Source organism: Schistocerca nitens, chromosome 10 (genome assembly GCF_023898315.1).
Source record: "Schistocerca nitens isolate TAMUIC-IGC-003100 chromosome 10, iqSchNite1.1, whole genome shotgun sequence".
Lineage (NCBI taxonomy): Eukaryota > Metazoa > Arthropoda > Insecta > Orthoptera > Acrididae > Schistocerca > Schistocerca nitens.
In genome coordinates, this window is record NC_064623.1 from 193,328,461 (window position 1) to 193,348,362 (window position 19,902).

Consider the following 19,902-nt stretch of genomic DNA (forward strand, 5'->3'; position numbering starts at 1 on the left):
GCGCGGAGACAATTACGAAATGCTAGGCGAGTGCAGCGCTGCGCCGTAACGCAATAGCTCGTCGCGCCGGCTGCTGCTTTCCTTTCTCCGGCCAGAGACGCGTAAGGCAGCCCTGCCGACTGCGAGGGGACGGGAAAAAAAGGAGAAAATAGAGAGAGAGAGAGAGAGAGATCGTACAGGAACGGCCAGGGCAAGGTAGGGTAGGGCAGGGCCGCGTGGCGGCGAGCGAAGCCGCGGCCGCCGATGGTGTGTGAGCGGGCGGTGCGCGGCGTGACCAGAGCGCGATGCTAATCAGGGACTGCGGGGTGGGACTCTGGCTGCACGAGCCACCCCGTCTCTCCAGCTATAAAGCGGGGCCCACCCGGCCGCTGGAGCAACAGTTCCACCGCGTCCTCGCACAGCAGTGTAGCTCCGAGACCATGAAGATCATCATAGTGAGTATACGGGCCACTGCAGTATATTGTGGTGTGCGTACTGTAAGACCTCCAGTACACACACCATCAGATTATTTGACTTGTCGCTCTAACGAAGTAGGCGAGTGTCAGCAATATGTCTCGTGGTCTTATCAAATGGTTCAAATGGCTCTGAGCACTATGGGACTTAACAGCTGTGGTCATCAGTCCCCTAGAACTTACAACTACTTAAACCTAACTGACCTAAGGACATCACACACATCCATGCCCGAGGCAGGATTCGAACCTGCGACCGTAGCAGTCACGCGGTTCCGGACTGCGCGCCTAGAACCGCGAGACCACCGCGGACGGCGTGGTCTTATCGTGGCGTGTTTATCTTCTGCCGTTAGGTCAGACGATATAAATGCCACTGGCACGCCTAGAGTAGCCGATGGACGGTGACCAGTTTTAAACAGAACTTGATTAATTTTCACACACATAAAAATTACTTAACTTGGTTCTGGATGCTATTTACAGGACAATCTCAAGTTCCTTTGGTATTGGTACGTTCATCTTATCCTCACATATGTCTCTGATACTTGCCAAAAGTGACTATACATTTATCTTCATTGCCATGTGCAGGAATATGGTAATCTTATTAGGCGCAGTCTGAAACTTGACTATATACTGGTATATACAAATGTAGAACTCGTACAGATTGGCACAGACTAATGCAGACTGGTACAGACTGTTGCAGACAAATGCAGACTTTTACAGACTAATCGGAGGTCTGTACACTCGTTATAATACCTCGCGCGTTCATGTATTACTGTGCGAGTGTGATCCGCGAGAAGAAGAGGTTCTACGTTAGCGGAAATCTCATTGGCTGCATTACATATTAAAACGCGGATCGGCGGAAGCAGAATTTGGTCCGTCTCTAAGGCAGCGCCATCTCGTAGTGCGGAGACGGACGAGCGCTGCGCCTGCGCTGTTGTGCTTAGCGGGGCGCGCTCTAGTGGGAAAGTTGTGCACGCGCTGACTACACGGAACTATGTACACGAGATATATTAAAACTTTTAGACTGTAGGAACAATTGAAGATAATGTGGGGAGCATACGGGGTGGTCCTCAGACAGGTCACTTCTGACACGAAGTCACGTCCAGCTAGCGGTCTGGTAGTTCTGTGACAGTGAATTCGGTTCCGTCCCAATCACAAACTGGCCACTCGTTTGGGAACTTTTGCATTGGAATAGGGAACTAGGTTGCTACGGAACGATGGCAACGTTAATAGAGACAACTCCTCGGGCTTGCTGTACTAAAAAAATTATCGATACAATTCTTCCGGTTATATGACCGCATCGTCCAAGTGTAAAATTTCCGTCGTATTAGACACTGTTGCCAACGGCCTTCCTCTGGGTGGATTTTGCAAAAGCAATGGCCGAAACGTCAGACAATTTTAGACAAGGACGATGTGGCCGCACACCGAGAAGAAGTTTATTAACTGTGGCAATGACTGCGATACCCTACAAGTACATAGAACACGTAACTGTTACAAGTGAACAAAGGCAGGAAGATACTACACACGTACAGAGATTATAGATGTTATGATTAATTTTCCCCGAGACATTTATTTCTCATCATTATGTAACGATGGAAGCCCAAGAAATGAAGTGATGGTTCAAATGGTTCAAACGGCTCTGAGCACTATGGGACAACTTCTGAGATCATCAGTCGCCTAGAACTTAGAACTAATTAAACCTAACTAACCTAAGGACATCACACACACCCATGTCCGAGGCAGGATTCGAACCTGCGACCGTAGCGGTCGCTCGGTTCCATACTATAGCGCCTAGAACCACACGGCCACTCCGGCTGGCGGTAGTTCTGTAACAGTGAATTCGGGATCCGTCCCAATCACTAACTGGCCACTTGATTGGAAACTTTTGCATTGGAATAGGGAACTAGGTCCTACGAAACGCTGGCAACGCTTTAGAGACAACTTCTAGGGTTCGCTGTACTAAAATAAATTATCAATACAGTTCTTCCGATTATATGACCGCTTCGTCCAAGCGTAAATTTTCTGTCGTTTTGAACACCCTCTGGGTGTTTTTGCAAAAGCAATGGCCGAAGCGTCGAAGAATTTTACACATGGGCGATGTGGCCAGCCACCCAGAAGAATTTTATTAACTGTGGCAACGGCTGCTATACTTTACGCGTACATAAAACACATAACTCATACAAGTGAACGAAGGCAGGAAGGTACTACACACGTACAGAGATTATAGATGTTATGATTAATTTTCCCCGAGACATTTAATTCTCATCATTATGTAATGATGGAGCCCAGGAAATGAATTGATGGTTCAAATGGTTCAAACGGCTCTGAGCACTACGGAAATTAACTTCTGAGGTCATCAGTCCCCTAGAACGTGGAACTACTTAAACCTTAGTAACCTAAGGACATCACACACATCCATGCCCGAGGCAGGATTCGAACCTACGACCGTACCGGTCGCGCGGTTCTAGACTGAAGCGCCTAGAACCGCTCGGCCACTCGGACGGCACAGTTTAGACAAGAATTGAACAGAAGCGTTTGAAATGCCACAGAAGAATTCTCAAGATTAGTTGTGTAGATCACTTAACTAATGAGGAGATACTGACTAGAATTGGGGAGAAGAGAAATTAGTGGCACACTCTGACTAGAAGAAGGAATCGGTTGGTTGGAGACATTCCGAGGCATCAAGGGATCAGAAATAGTACTGGAGGGAAGCGTGGGGGGTAAAAATCGTAGAAGAGGACCAACAGATGAATACGTCAAGCAAATTCAGAAGGCTGTGGGTTACAGTAGTTACTCGTAGATTAAGAGGCACAGAACACAGTAGCATGCAGAGCTCCATCAAGCCGAGTATTTGGACTGAAGACCACAACAACGACCACAACAAATGTCCATGTTCAGATCACACAATAGTGTCTGAATCGGACAGTAAAGCGACACACTTTGTTGCAATCCTGCTTACAGTTCTCAGTCAAAAACTGAAGTTGTCATATGATTGTGACAAAGCGGCTCGCTTTAATAACCGATGTCGTGTCATCTAAAGAAGGTAATGTAACTTGTGGAAAGTACTAATAGTTGTATCCTTCCTTCAATCTTGGAAAATGAAAAGTTTTCCAAAATAAGACTGCAGCACTATATTTAAGAAGCCCTACTTCAAACTGACAGTGGCAGTTAATTACAACATCAAATTGGGTTTGGAAAATCGTGACTGGTGATAATGTTGAAAAGAAAAGGCAGTCCGCTTAAAGGCTCTTTCGAACAAAATCTAAGGGTGCAACAGCCCGACGGATTCGGAGTGCACTTAAGAAGATGGGGGCTAGGTTTTTTTTCTGAAAGGTGCCGCATTGCTGCAATAGCGTTAGAAGATAGATCTATCTTTACTGCCGATCGCTACACAAATGTCTGTTTACCGCAAAATTATGAAAAATATCGTGGAAAAATACCATTTTCCATCACGACAATGCGTCAAACGCATACAACGAAACTAGGAACTGAATATTTGCGTGCAATAATAGTCAGATCCTTGTCCTCGCACCATACAGCACATCCTGATTTTTTTTTATTTCTAAAAATTAAAATATAAAATTCTTGGATTCACTTTTTCATCAGATGAAGCAGTATAGCATTGTAAATACCTGATCTGGGAAGTGTTTGAGGAATAATAGGACCATGGCTTTATGGACTGGTTTCACCCAATGCCAAATTGCATTGATTTTAATTGCGAATATTTTGATAAACTATAAAATCATTTAGATGTTTTTCAAAACTTGTCCTTGTCTGAGTTTCTAATAATTCGTGTCGCCCTTGTGTGCCGCGGCCAGGGCGTCCCCATCCAGCCATACGCGTGCCAGACACGTGCGATCTCTCTCTCCGGCGCTATGGTGTCGAACACGAGACTCCAGGCTGCGTGCACCGCCTTGGTCAGCCGTTCGTTGCAACAGACAGACCGCCTAGCTCTTTACACATCCGACCAGCTGCCCAGAAAGGGGAGCGTTTTACCGGCTGCCAGCCGATCGCATCTGGTCTCAGATATCCCACCGGAGTTATTACTGTTCATGAGCAGCTCACATGCGAACTGGTCTCACCCACGCGGTTTCTCTGCTCCTGCTTGACAGTTATTTAAGAGCGGCCGCCGTGAAGTAGACTGAAGTAACTCGGCTCTCGTACTGCCCGAATGAGGCCAGACTCAACCGCTGTACGTCTTCCACATCCACCTCGCCTCATACGACGCCTATAAGCGACAATTATTTATGATGTTTCCAGTGCAAAAAAGGAGAAATCAGCCAGGGGTGATACCAGATGCTAGCTTGACGGCTTGGCTGATGGCGGGAATTGCGGTCAGGTGAAGGGGGAGGCCACGCTGCTGAACCTTCACGACTAATGCGCCACACATTAAGCGTGTGCATTAGCTACTGCCGTACGAAACGTATGCAACACGTGCCTGGTGATCAACGCCGTTGGCTGAACAACAGTAGAACACCGTACCTGCCATCTCCCGCACGGAACACCAGTATTTCGTATCTTGACTTACATTGTGAGCACCCGGCGTAATCTCATACCACGTTCTGGTGTCAGCACGACCCCAAAACGATTCGTACGAATTGGCCTCTATGACGAGGTCCGATGACGTGATGGAAGAAGAAACAGGAGTCGACATAGAAGAAACAGAGGCTCCAGGTTTAGAATATGAAAGAGCTTTGGACGGCTTAAGATCAAATAAGGTAGAACGGATGGATAACGTTTCATCGGAATTTCTAAAATCGTGGGACGGGAACTGCCAACAATGTGTCTATTCGCGATGATATGTACAATGTATGAGACTGGCGATATACCATCAGACATCAGCCACGCGGTTCTGATGACAGTAAGATCCGACACGTGGGAGAATTATGACAGAGTCAGCTTAACAGATCGTACATCCAAGTTCATGAAAAGGATAATATACAGAAGAATGGAAAAGAAAACTGAGAATCTGTTGGATGACGATGAGTTTGGCTTTAGGAAAGAGAAGCTGTTCTGACATTGCGGTTCATAGTGGCACCAACAATGAAGAAAAACCAGGACGCGTTCATACTATCCGTCGACCTCAAAAAAGCGATCGGCAAGGTAAAATACGCAAAATGTTCCCATCGCTGAGAAAAATAGAGGTAAGGTATAGGGAAATACTGGCAACATACAATATGTTTAAGAACCAACAGGGAGCAATAAGACTGGAAGAGCAAGAACAAATTGCTCGGATAAAAAAGGGTGTAAGACATGTATGTAGTCTTTCGCCTCTACGCTTCAATATACACATCGAAGTAGCAATGTCGCAAATAAAATAAAGGTTCAAGAGTGCGATTGATATTCAAGATGAAGGAACATCAGTGGTAAGACTCGCTGATGATGTTACTATCCTCAGTCAAACTGAAGAACAGCTACAGAATCTGTTGAATGAACAATCTAATGAGTACGGAATATGGACTGACAGTAAACGAAAGAAAGACGATAGTAATAAGAAACAGTAGAAATGAGAACAGCGAGAAACTTATCGTAAAGACTGGTGATCATGAAGCAGTTGTAGTTAAGGAAGTCCCCTACCTAGGCAGCAAAATAATCTATGACGCACGGAGCAAGGAAGCCATAAAAGGGCATTTATGGCTAAGAGAAGTCTACTAGTATCAAGCATACATCTTAATTTGAGGGAGAAATTTCTGAGAATGTACATCTGAAGCACAGCATTGTACGGTAGTGAAACGCGGTTGCTTTGCGAAAATGAGGACGGAAGGGAATCGATGAATTTGAGATGTGGTGCTACAGACGACTGTTGAAAGCTACGTGGGCTGGTAAGGTAAGGAATGAGGACATTCTCTGCAGATTCACTGATTATAAGACGAGACAGGATGATAGGGCATCTATTAAAACATCAGGAAGCTGTAGAGGGTAAATACTGTGGAGAAAGACAAGAATGAGTTCAGCAAAGTGAGGACGTAGACTGCACCTGTTACTCTGAGAAGAAAAAATGGCACAGGAGAGGAATTCGTGGCGGGCCCCATGAAAGCTGTCACAAGACTGATGATAATTAAATAAAATAAAAAGAACCAATTGCTTTGTGTGTAAGGCGGTTGTTAGTGCTACGCCAGACAACAACTATAGTCGGAGGACTTAGCACAAAGACAAACAGAATCAATAAGAAATGTGCAATGGACATCATCAGAAAGACAACCTGCAACAGCTGACTACTAACCTCGAGTCGGGTAAAAAGACCCTTTATATATTCGCTGTCTCACAAGTGAAGACACAGAGGAGAATTCACTGTATCTTCTTCGTCAATGTACACAACATCGGCGGGTATGCAAATGATTACAATTACAATTTTCTGTGACAGGAAGAACGGCCTTCAGAGTGTGTTAGTGCTACTCGTGTTCAGCTTTCCTGCCAAGGCCTGGTAGGGTGTCTGAGGTACATGAGCTACGTTATATATTGCGTGATCATTGTGAATGGCATGAAATGATACACAGTCGTGTGAGACATCGTAATCAGCATCTGGCAGTGTTTTAAAGAGGCTGTATTGTGGTTCTCCATTTGGCTGGTTAGTTGAACCATGCAGTCTCCAGATTTGTGGCACCTTCGGATGTGAGAGTGGCCAGACGCTGGACTGCATGGAAACGTGAGGGCAGACATACTCGCTGTCGAGGATTCGATTGACCACGGCAAGAAAGAACCGCCGTATCGTGCACAAAGCACATCACAAACCCTCAAATCCGCGCCAGGGAATAAGCAATGGACTCGATACAACATCCTGTTTCATACTCAACCAATCGTCGGTGACCAGCAGCTGTCGGATTAGGACTTTACAGACCATTCAAACGGCTGCATCAGGAATGGTGCCGTGATCAGAAAGTGTGGACTGCTGACGAATGGTGGCCCATTGAGTTCATTGACGAACTGCAGATCTATACTGCCCCATATGAGCATAGTGTGGGAGTGTGGTGGCGAACTGGAGAGATGTGCCAGTGTTTTGGAGAGTCATAGTAGTGTTGCATCAGGCATAATGGTTTTAGGTGCCATTGGGTTTGACTTGAGGGCATGGTCCGTTGTGACTGAGGGAAATGTGCACGGCGGCCTCACGAGTTACCTCTGATGTGACAGTCGTTGCGGCGCCACTTTTCAGCTCAGAGGTACACAAACGGCAAGTGTCTCTGAGAACTGTCCTCGTGATGGTGAAGTGCTACCGTGACTAGTAAGATCTCTAGATCAGTCCCCAGTAGTTCATGTGTGGGACCAGCTCAGAGGTTCCCATGCCCAGTGCTAGAGTCTGGTTACGAAGGGACTGTTACAACGTTTGTGGGTCGACTCTGGAGAGGATACAACGCCTTTATGACACCCTTCTCAAGCGAATCATTACATGCATCCTCGCCAGAGGGGGCGTAACGTCATATTGATAAGTGGACTCATATGCCAACCCATTTTTTTAATCTGACTCGATTTTGTTACCGCTGAAACAGCATCACATAACCTCTCAACCCCTCAAATTTATTTCCTCCTTCCCTTCTGGGGGGCTTCACATTTTTTTTTTTTTTTTTTTGTCAAGCCGAGCATTTGTTTCCCAGCATATGTTGCTAAGTCTTTTATTTAGCTTACAGCAGTACTTTCCCCTGTGAGAATACGGGACACACTTTTTTGGGACACCGTGTACGTCTGCAGATGTCTATAATGAGGAATTCTCGTCAACCAATTACGAACTTTGGTAATGATGGACGCTTCACGGATGACAGTGCATTGTTTTTCGACTTAGCGACAACAACTTGAATGCGGCAGCCATTTGTCTGTTACGAAACGTTAGCGCTTCAGTCGCTTCGCTCACTCAGTATTCCGTACTACTGCCTTAAATGCTCTTTTCCAACCACTGTTTACTTAAATCAAAATATCCTGCTTACAGTCCTCTGCTGCCTGCACAACATCGATCCTCACACTTTGCTTCATCACGTAGAGTTGTACGGAATGTAAGGAGAAGCGTTAAATCAGAATCAATGTCTTCCGAAGACATTATTGCTCGATAGACCACTCTGAACAGTATGTGTCATCCTTTCACTCCACACATCTTTGCCGAAATACTTTGGATACAGATGGGACACCCGCGGTAACTAATAGTCGTGAAATAAAAGCCACCACCTCTTCTCTGGTAATGAGTTCAACTTCTTTTACGGCCACCTCTGTAACCACCTATGTCAGGGTCAAACTAGCGTTAGCGACCTCGGACTCGGATGTACGATCCAACTGAGCTGTTTCCACTGACCTCGTATTTCCAGTGACCTCGTAGATGGTGGGAAGTGGTGCTCTCACCTTCATCGCCACAGCAGGATGTTGCCCGCCTCAGTTGTCACCAACACAGCTGGATACCAACGTAAAGGTTCAGTTCTTGATAGCTGATTTTTTTGATTTGGAGAGGTCGAAAACAGAACCCATTGTACCTCGCAAGACACAATTAGCGCATCGTTAACCAGAAACATAAAGCATACTGGCGCTCAACATCAGCTGATGCTTCACCAGATGTCAACGCATCAACGAGGCTCGAACGAAACGTACATGCAATGCTGTTCAAAATTGTGACCTTTGATATGTGACCCTAGAGTCTAACAACGTGAGTCATTGCGCTGTTTGCAACAATAACCAATGTGATTAAATCGTGAAGACTGCCTCCAAGAAACTGGAAAGGCAATCTAAAGTAAAACATATTTATGGCTGGATAGCTTGTCTGCTTCTGATAATCTCAGACTGTGATACAATTCCGTTGTGAACCAGTGGCGTACACGTTCTGCGTTTAAGGCAGAGCGTCTGACTTGGCGGTGGAAAAACAGAGAAGACTGATACAAATTCATCCAATAAATCAGCACAGTACCTCACATTTCACTGGAGATCACAGAAGGGTCGTGCATTAAGTGTTTCTGTTATCACCCGTCTTGATAGGGAGGACGCAACATCTTGGATGGACAGTGAATGAAAGAAGCAACTTCACTAGTAGCCCTTGAAAGTGTCTTGTGACCTTTCCCGTTCATGATTTGACTAACAATATTAATTGTACCTTGTACTTTTTGCAGACGATTTCGTTATCAGTAACGAATATGTATCTGAAAAAATAACAATACGAAAATGCAGTGAGATATTGGTGTATTTCTGTTGTTAGCAGATGAAACTATTTTCGTCGAGCTGTAACTGTGGGTTCTTTGATTGCTCTGACTAGAACATATGAAACATAAGTTCAGTTTATTAACGATTAAAAGACTTACTTAACTTATGACGCACTTGTTTTGCCACAGAGTAATGTACAGTTTACAAGTATGAAAGCATCACTTGCAGCACAAAGTAATAAACTGTTCAACTTTTACGACAGTACAAGTTCATCTGAAACTGTGACAGCTGTCACTGTCCTACATGAGGACGTTCACTGCTGTAGATGAAGTATTGAGACTTGCATCCTCGGCACTATATTGACCTCAGCGTGAGGGCGCTGCTGAGAGGTAGGCGTGGTCTTCAGGAGTGCCTCCAATATGTCGTTGTGGATTCAGCGAGGCCTTGCTAACGTATGTGTTATTGATATGCCTTGCCGAGTGTGGTGTGGCAACGTGATCTCTGGACGATACTACAGTTTAAATGCGGAACGAATATCAGCGCCATGTTCACAGTGCCACAAATGTAAAACTGTGCGCTTTACAAAACAAAAAACGTTGAATCTTAAGACTGTAATATCAGTGACTCACAACTAGAATCGGTCATGTCACACAAATATCTGGCAGTAACAATATGTGTAGGCTCAGACGTAGGTTAAGCAATGGAGGAATTCGGTTCATTGGTGAGATTCTGGAAAAATTATAGTGTACCAGATGTACCGGTATGAAATGAGCGTTTTTTTGTGAAAATGAAACACAAATTTTGAAATGAAAATTAAAAATATTTTATTGAAAGTACTGACCATTGATTTCTATACATTTTGACCACCTTTCTGGCAATTTGTGGACACCACGCCAATAGAAATGTTCGTCTCTTGAAGCAAAGCAGACACCCAATTTTCGACTTCTTCGTAGGAATCGAAGTGTTCCTCAGCCAATGCGTGTCCCATTGATGAAAACAAATGGTAGTCGGAAGGGGCCAAGTCTGGTGAATACGGCGGGTGGGGTAGCAGCTCCCAGCCAAGTGTTTTGATTGTATCCTGAACCAGTTTTGCTTTGTGTGCAGGTGCATTGTCGTGTAAAAAAATTACTTTGCCATGTCTTCTGGCCCATTCTGGTCTTTTTTCGGATAGTTCAAATTGATCATTTGTTGTCTGTAGCGATTAGTATTCACAGTTTCACCGGGTTTTAGAAGCTCATGATACACCACAACTTTCTGATCCCACCAAACACAGAGCATTGTCTTCTTGCCGAATCGATCTGGTTTTGCAGTCGATGTTGATGGTTGTCCCGGATTAACCAATGATTTTTCCCGTTTAGGATTCTTAAAATAAATCCATTTTTCATCGCCAGTAACAATTCGATGCAAAATTGATTTTCTTTCATATCTTTGAGGCAATATTTGACAAATGGTTTTTCAGTTTTCCATCTGTCTTTCATTCAATTCATGTGGCATCCATTTTCCACTCTTTTGGATCTTTCCCATAGCTTTCAAACGGTCAGAAATCGTTTGATGTGAAACATTTAGCATTGCTGCCATTTGCTTGTGACTCAAAGTATCATCTTCATCCGATATTGCTAGCAATTCGGCGTCTTCGAACTTTTTTGGTGGTCTTCCACTTTCTTCATTTCTTACATCAAAATCATTATTTCTGAACCGTTGAAACCAACTTTTGCATGTTGCTTCTGATAGAGCACGATCACCATATGCCTCGACAAGCATTCGATACGACTCTGCAGCACTCTTTTTCAAATGAAAACAAAAAATTAATGCTTTCCGGAAATCATCAGTTTCTGGTACAAAATTCGACATTGTTAACACGATGAAAACACATGATGTTGTTTGTTCCATGACTTGATGTATACTAAATATCTTTGACAGATGTCATACCAAGCAAACAAACAAAAATTAAGGCTCGTTCACAACAAATGTTCCCTATAGACACATTTGTATCTTATCACTCATTTCATACCGGTACACCTGGTACAAAGATGACTGCTTACAAAATACTGTCCTGATTCATCATGGAAGACTGCTCAAGAGCAAAATAATGTCAGGTAATGAATCCAATTTGTATGCTCAAAGTATTCATATTCAGGAAGAACTCAGTGCCTGTCTTGTTTTGATCTAGAAGGGCAGTACTTTGTCACTGTGGTTTGATGAAAGATAAGGCCGCATTTAGGAGACAGAGGTACAGATCCTTGTTCAGCAAATGCAGAAGCCTCAGCTATAGCTAACGCTTGTGATGTCTACGTATCTACACCCTCTGCCATGCACTTCATACCGGTTTGCAGAGAATGTACGTAGATGTAGCTGTAGATCACGAGTTGCCAAAATGGACCCCTGTCCGAACCACAACAGTTGACTATTGTCCCAATCCGTGGTAGAAAACTTGTATTTTCTCAGATGTCTGCCTGCTACGTAGGTGTTTACACTGTGATGTCCTGATGGCAGCTGACCGTCGCCCTGGTGGCTGCAGCCCAGTGCGGCCCAGTCCCAGAGCCTGAAGCCAAGGCGAAGGCCGCCCCAGGCTACCTGGGAGGCTTCTCTGCCGGCCTGGGAGGTTACGGAGGCGGCTTCGGCGGCTACGGTGGTGGCTACGGAGGCGGCTTGGGAGGCGGCTTTGGAGGCCTGAGCTTCGGCGCCCCCGCCATAGCCGCCGCCCCCGCCATCGGCATCGCCGCCGCTCCAGCCACTGTGGTGCGCACCCGCGTGGTGCCCGGACCGACGCAGCTGGTGCAGCCGCCTCCAGTGCTGCAGAGGCAGGTGATCCAGCCTCCCCCCATCGTGCAGACCCGCCTCATCCAGCCCCCTGCGCAGCTGGTCCAGGGACCTCCCCAGGTCATCCACGAGCAGGTGCGTGATCAGTTTCAGTCTTCAGTCAACTTCCCCAACATTGCTTGGTCTCTGTCACGAACATCTATTGATGCTGTAGTAGGCAATATTTCATGCCTCGTAAAGTAATTATTTTTCCCTCTACCCGCTTCCTATGGGTCACCAGCTCCACAAATGGGGTTATGTGTCGCTGTGTGCACAAAGCAATGGAGTTAAAGGAAACGTTGACTGAATAAGTAGGACAAACGAGGATTTCAAATGAGATACACTGTTGTGACGAGAGCCAATGTAATAAAAAAAATCTTCTTGGCTGCATTTAGATAACGTAGTGTACAATCCAGAAGCATTTTACAGCGTCCTAATACATTTGACATTACTAGCTCCCAGAGCTCTCGATGAGACCTGATACTATCCAGTAACAACACCTGTTCCAAATATCTGGAGCCCATTATATTATCTAGTTATGTAGGGACAATACTAACGAGGGATATGAAATGGAACACCAACGGCACATGAGTAGAAGAGAAATGGACGACAGATTTTCGAGTCAGCTCTCCAAAAGTCCAGTAGATCTGTAACGCAAACAGAACACAGCTCTAGTGTTTGGAATTCTTATCAGGTGGCTGAGTCTCCATAACATCATTCGTGACTCGGAAGGTCATGCGTAGGTGGGAGGCTCAGTGGCTGGACGTGAGGGATAATAAGTTGCGAGCGGTGAAGGATTCTGTCCGACCGTGGCTCACCTCCTACCGACAACGACGAGCTGAGGAAGTAGCCCTTACACGGCTTCGAGTACGACATTGTCCATTGACAAATGGTTTTCTGTTACGTCGTGAGGAGCCACCAACATGTCAGACATGTGGGACACAGCTGTCGATACGACATATTTTAACTGAGTGTGTTTTATATGCGGGTTTGAGGGAAGATTTCAGTTTCCCACCACACCTGCCCTCTGTTTTAACTAATAACGAGGCGAGTGTCGCTGGAGTTTTACGTTTTTGTGTGATGTCTGGACTTCTTCCCAAAATATTGGGACTGAGATCTTAATGTGCTGTAAAGTGGATTGGTCACCCATTATTAGTAAGTGTTCAGTGTTTTGTACTGCTATTTTATTTTTAGTTTTATCTAGCTGTTTTGATGTGCTGTGTCCAAGCTTGCAATTTGAACATTTCCAATTCTCGCAAAGATCGACTCTGAATTGATCCTTGTTTAACATATCTTGGCTGCACTCGTCAACATTTCTTTTGGGAACGGGCGCTGATAACCTCGTTGTTGTGCGCCCTAAAACTCTTATCATCATCATCATCTTTACAGCACATCCAATGAACAGGTGTTCTCACCGAGCGTGAAATACGACACTGCCTTCATAAAATCCTCTTGATCAGATTTAGGGAACCGACTGCGACACTTCTGCTGACGTCTACTATGCCGCTAGCAGAACGAGAGTAACCTACATGAGCAGTCTTTGACCACCATTGTAGGTGATTTCTGTACAATCAAGAAGTGTCTGTGACTGAAGCCGGGAGCAAGAATGTTGTTCATGACTAGTCAGAGCCGCTACTTCTAAATGTGCACGTAGATATAAACATACGTAACCCGACCAGTGGATACACCTCGTTTTTAAACTGGACACCAGCCACAATCCATAACGTATCCCACCAATGCAAGCGCGCTAACCCATCACACGGAGCTCATAACATGTCGTATTGTTGCAGACACCGGCGGTGATCAAGACGGCGGTGCCCGCCATTGCCGCAGCTCCAGCCATCGGCCTGGGCTACAAGTCGCTGCTGCACTGAACACCACCTCTGGTAAGAGAGACTGCCCTTCAACAGTCCATCACGACGGTTCATTCAGCTTACTACATCCTACTTCACCAACTACTCCTCAATAGTCCAACATCCGTGTCTCGATAGGTCATTCAGTCTGCATATGTCTTCTGATCGTCGCAGGTTTCCCACCCAACCAACGCCATCTCTTGCACTCTAGCCACTGTCCTGGGCTACAAAAAACTAAGAGACTGTTGCCAAACTGATCACCTACGCTACTGCTAGACGAATTCGTCAACCTGTTTGATTTTTGCGTCTTTTGGATACGCACTTATACAGTGTTGCAATAAATCCCGTTTTGAAAGAGTCTGTTAAGTCACTACATCTACACCTATATCTACATAGATACTTGAAAATCACATTTAAGTGCCTGGAAGAGGGTTCATCGAACCACCTTCACAGTTCTCTATTATTCCAATCTCGTATAGCGCGCGGAAAGAGCGAACATCTGTATCCTTCTGTACGAGCACTGATATCCCTTATTTTATCGTGGTGATCGTTCCTCCCTATGTAGGTCTGTGTCAACAAAATATTTTCGCATTCGAAGGAGAAAGTTGGTGATTGGAATTTCGTGAGGGGATTCCGTCGCAACGAAAAACGTCTTTCTTTCAATGATGTCCAGTCCAAATCCTGTATCATTCCTGTGACAGTCTCATATTTCGCGATAATACAAAACGTGCTGCCTTTCTTTGAACTTTTCGATGTACTCCGTCAGTCCTATCTGGTAAGGATCCCATACCGCGCAGCAGTATTCTAAAAGAGGACGGACAAGCGTAGTGTAGGCAGTCTCTTTAGTAGATCTGTTACATTTTCCAAGTGTCGTGCGAATAAAACGCAGTCTTTGGTTAGGCTCCCACAACATTTTCTATGTGTTCCTTCCAATTTAAGCTGTCCGTAATTGTTATACCTAGTTCTTTAGTTGAATTTGCAGCTTTGTTTGCAAAATAAATATGTTCTGATTGTATTCCCTTTTCGTTAGTTCTGAAATATTTACATTGTATCTTAGTCTTAACTCTACATTAGTTGTGCATAACATCCTCCCCCACTCCACTCATTTTATTTGTTGACCAAAATATCTAGTGCAGCAGAGTGTGCTATTGGAGGTATTTCAGGCTGGGATGTCTACTGATTGATACAGGCATAATATCAAGCCTGATATGACAGCAGGCACGAAAAGAAAACCTGTTGCAATCATAACTGCAATGATCACCATAGGTCGATGTACCCCACACAAAAGTGTGATAGATATGCTCGAGGAATTCAAATGTTGATCCTTGGAGGAAAAACAATGAAGACCTTGCGAATCTTTGGTGGGAAAATGTAGAGAAGGTGTATTCGAAGAAGTCTGCACTAATATTTTGGTGGCGCCATTGTATACTTCGTTTAGAGACCACAAAAATAGGATAAATGAGGTTAGGGGACGCACAGAAGCATGTAGATAGTCATTTTTTGCTCTCCTCAGAACGTGACTGCAACAGCAAAGAACGGTGGTAAATCTTCCCACCACTTACTCCACGCTCCACAGTGACTTGCGAAGTATATGCAGGTGTTGGGTGTATAATTACAGACACTTCTATTGATGATTGAGGGCAGCCTACAGACCAACGATACATCAGTATTTACTTTATTACAAGTAGTATGTCTTTAATGTAGGTTAGTACATTCAAGTATGCATTGCTCAAGAAAGCCATTAATCTGTATTTTTGCCTTGGCAGCAAGTCATATATTGAAGTGCGGACGCAAAGACGCAAAATGCGTAGTGAGTGCTGAAAGACTTAATCCATATCGTGGTGCAGTTACAACCATGCAGCAAACGTCAGGTAGTAAAATAAGTCATTTGCTTGCTAAAAGACTGTTAGACGCAGAGAAAAAGCAAGCAACACACTGGTGTGGGCCTACTGTGCATTAACGTTCCGCCGAAGACTAGTCCAGTATAAGATTGCGTGCGGGTATGTGGTTATAATGGCAACCATGGATTGTAAAATTGACAAATTTTCTCACTTCAACTAGGATTACCTCGTTTAAACGCTATTGGCGAAGCAAATCAGCATGTTCTGGCTTAATTTCCACCCGCTATCACACAATCAGAGAAAAATTCTCATGCATCGAAGTTACTGACAGGAGACAGAATAATGGAAAATAAAATTTGGGATTTGTTAAACGACTATCAGTTCGGCTTTAGGAAAGGTGATGGTTACATAACGGAAGCAAGACTTAACAAGAATCACCACACATTCATACGCTTTGTCGATCTAGTACAAGCGTCTGGCGACGTAAAATTGTGTAATATATTTAAAATTCTCAGGAAGATACGTCTCAGCTACACGAAAAGAAGTTTAATATATGGCATGTAAATGAATCAAAAGGGAAAAATATGGCTGAAAGACCAAGAGGTGCTTACATTATAAATAGTATAAACACGGGCCAGTATTTCGCCCCTACTGTTAATCTGTACATAGAAGATGAAGTGCTGGCATTAAAAGGAAAGACCCTGTAGTAGGATCAAAGTTCAGAGTGACAGCTGCGTGCAGGAAAGCCGATTTTGCAACTGTGGTTTTCACTCCATATGTCTGTACTGCAAAACGCAATACAATGTTTTAAGGGGAGCCGGAGGTGTCTATGCTGCCCATGTTAAAATCACTAAGTTTGAGGAACATTTATGAATAAACTACCATATAGAGTGGTTTAGTATTGCAGTTATGACAGAGGTTTTGGAGTATCTTTTCTAGTTTCGTTCCAATTATTTTTTTTATTAATGACCCAAATTTTTTTACAAATAATTGCTTTATAATTAAATTGAAATGAAACTACTGAACATATTGCCAAATGGCTGTGTTACAATGTAAGTCTGACCACTAGGAGTGCTGTAGAAAAATTTCTTCTCTCTAGCTTGAGTGGATTTTGAGAAAATGTTCCTTATATTCGAAAAATTCTAATTTACGGGAAATGGCTATCAAAGTTTCTCAATACATTCCTGCACTATAGGATTGATTATCATGGTCTTCTTCTTCATTCTCCAAAAACTTCCTCTTCTGTCTTCTTTTCTGGCCTGTTGTTCCATCATACTTCATATGCCTTTCTCTTCTTTCTGCTCCTCTTATCCTTTCTCTGTCAATATTTCTTAGTGCTCGTAAAGTGTTCACCCCAGCTGTAAATCCTAATGCCTTCAGAACTTCACACTTCACACTGTTCCCTTGGTTGTAAGTTGCTATTGCATCATAAATGCCAAAGTGCAGTGTTTTTATGCTTACAAACACCCATTTAGGAATCACTTTCCAAATCAAATTGTTTACGCTCTCATTAGGATTCTGCATCTTTCCGTGTAGACATTTGTGTAACAATTCTGGCTGTGCTAAGTCACGAAAAATTGGTTGTATTGCATTTATCACAGCTGCTGGCAAACCATGTTTGTGATCATAGTCCTTTTTTGCATTATATTTGCACCAGGAATCTTTTGGGAACAGGCTGTGTTGAGGGTATTCATTGGAAGAGGCAGTACAAAGGAACAATGCCGACACTGCTTTTCGCATGTCACTAACATTACTAGTATTTTGCCTTATAGCATACCCATAGTATCTCTGTAGACATTCAATCACCACATCAGTTAGCCTGCCCCTCCCTCCTATTGTCTTTCCATCACTGAGCTTACTCGAACCCAAAGTTTGTTTGAGCCTTCTAAGCCGTGCACCCATACGCTTTTGCATTCCAACTTTTCAACTACAAATTCATTTCCATATGGTTTCAGTTCCACTATAGTCTTCAAACCTTTGGAGTCACCATCCCCAAGGTAGTATTTGCTAGAAAATGTCACAGGGCTATAGCCGGCCATGTGTTGCTTAGCAGAAGAACGCACTGTTTCAGTAATTGTAGTATCGCAACTTGGTATTAGTGTTAATTTTCTTTTCCCTACGTTCTTCCTCTTCTTATATACACGGTTACTAAAACGTGGCATCGTAACCAGAACAACGCTTTACACAAGAAGTATAATACTACCAACAACAGGCGCAACACTGAACTAATTCGAAACGGTAAACAGCAAAGAGACGATGTTCCGCGCTCTTAGCGCTTCATTTGTCACAGAAAACAATGTAGCCAACCCTTGCACAGTCTCTGTATGCGTAACAGGCCGAGAAAATCCCAAGCAGTTCGCCAGGAAGTCACGAGAGGGTGTTAGATGCATTTAGCGGACGCCCATTTCCTTTGCAGGAGTGGGGAAAAATGGTAATAACTCCACTTCTAGGGCGAGTAGAACAATAATTCAAAGTTTACATTAAAGAGGAATGTTCCAATTAATTTTCGGTAGCAAAAAAAAATCGTAATTCCTATTCTGTCCTCTCTGCAAAATATTCTTCTGCTTTTAGACTGAAGACTGAGTAATTCGCCTCCAAATGTTGTAAAAGTATTTGCCGTACACCCCACGTATAGTAGTTACTCTTATTCAAAAGCTACAGTTAAAAAATCACACTATTTTTTTAAATTTACAAACTCACTTATGCTCTTTCTTGTTGCAGATGGAAACTCAACTGCCCCTTCATCTTAACAACCGACATCACAGACATCAATCCACGCTCGCCAGTCTTCGTAATTTCACCTCATACGTCCCACAATCAACGCATAAGATGTACTGCTTCGTCGATCTACATAATAAAATAAAAAAAAAATACTGAGTGAATATAAATGACGCTTTATTTATTTCGTCCCAACTTAGAGCCTTGGATTTGTAACCGTACACTAATCTCTATTGCCAACCAGCTAAAATGGTTACCCATTCTCACTTGCATATGTCTATTTAAGGGCTTCCAGGGACACTAAAAATATGTTTTACGATATTTCATAGAATCATTAACCGCAGTTAAAAACGTAAAATCATGTCATAGTCTGTTCATCACAATAACTCAAGCATAAAAGCGATAAACTGTGTGTATGTAGTGAGACATCCTAACTGTGTGCAAATTACCCAGGCTGTACTCATCCCATATTTAAGAATGAGAGCACAGAACGACTTGCAACAACTTTTAAACGTAATTTCGAACCTTTTCCAAACTTTGCCTCTCGAGCACTGGAATACAAAACAATGGGGGAAAAAGTTTATCGCTTACCACATTTTCAACGTTAATGCAGTAAAACTGTAGCATCAGACATGATGTACCAATTCATGACTTATTTACTCCTCAGTCAACTTGCAACATATTTTCCAGATAGCATCCATAGGATGCAAATGTATAGCAAAGTGGCATCATTGTGGAACACATAGTTCAGGAAGTGAGAAATTTGTTTTTCGTAAAATGGAGCTCAAATTACGGAGACTATACTCGTCTGTAACGTAGAAGTTCAAAGTTGCATTATACATGGGGGTTCGATTCTTTAAGGAATCAGTCTTTGTGGTATTGGGGGTTAATGGTTAACCACTACTTACGAAATGCCTGTAGAAAGATTGATGAACAGAAGAGAAACAAAACTTGATATTTTTATTGCTACAAAATAATAATCTTACTTCACTTGTCATTTCATAAACGATTATGAAAGCACAGTAAACTGACAACAAAAACTTTCGTTGGAATGGATTGAAGGATAACACAAAACATACGAAACAAGAACTGACTGTACAAAAGTGAACCATGAAAATAACACGTATTGTTCAT

The 19,902-nt window shown here is 43.5% G+C and overlaps 1 protein-coding gene across 1 annotated transcript; it reads left to right on the forward strand.

Annotated features, from left to right (window-relative positions):
- Window positions 1–390: 390 nt before the first annotated feature.
- LOC126210433 (cuticle protein 79-like) lies at window positions 391–18,922 on the forward strand. Its single transcript, XM_049939666.1, has 4 exons — window positions 391–434; window positions 12,051–12,452; window positions 14,147–14,242; window positions 18,772–18,922. Exons 1-3 carry the CDS (start codon window positions 420–422, stop codon window positions 14,228–14,230), a joined length of 501 nt encoding a protein of 166 aa, XP_049795623.1. The 5' UTR covers window positions 391–419; the 3' UTR covers window positions 14,231–14,242; window positions 18,772–18,922.
- Window positions 18,923–19,902: the final 980 nt, after the last annotated feature.

What these genes read in the sequence shown, in the direction of transcription:
- LOC126210433 (XM_049939666.1), top strand. An exon ending in CCCAGGTCATCCACGAGCAG is followed by an intron (nt 12,453 to 14,146) that starts GTGCGTGATCAG and finishes GTATTGTTGCAG; the next exon opens with ACACCGGCGGTGATCAAGAC.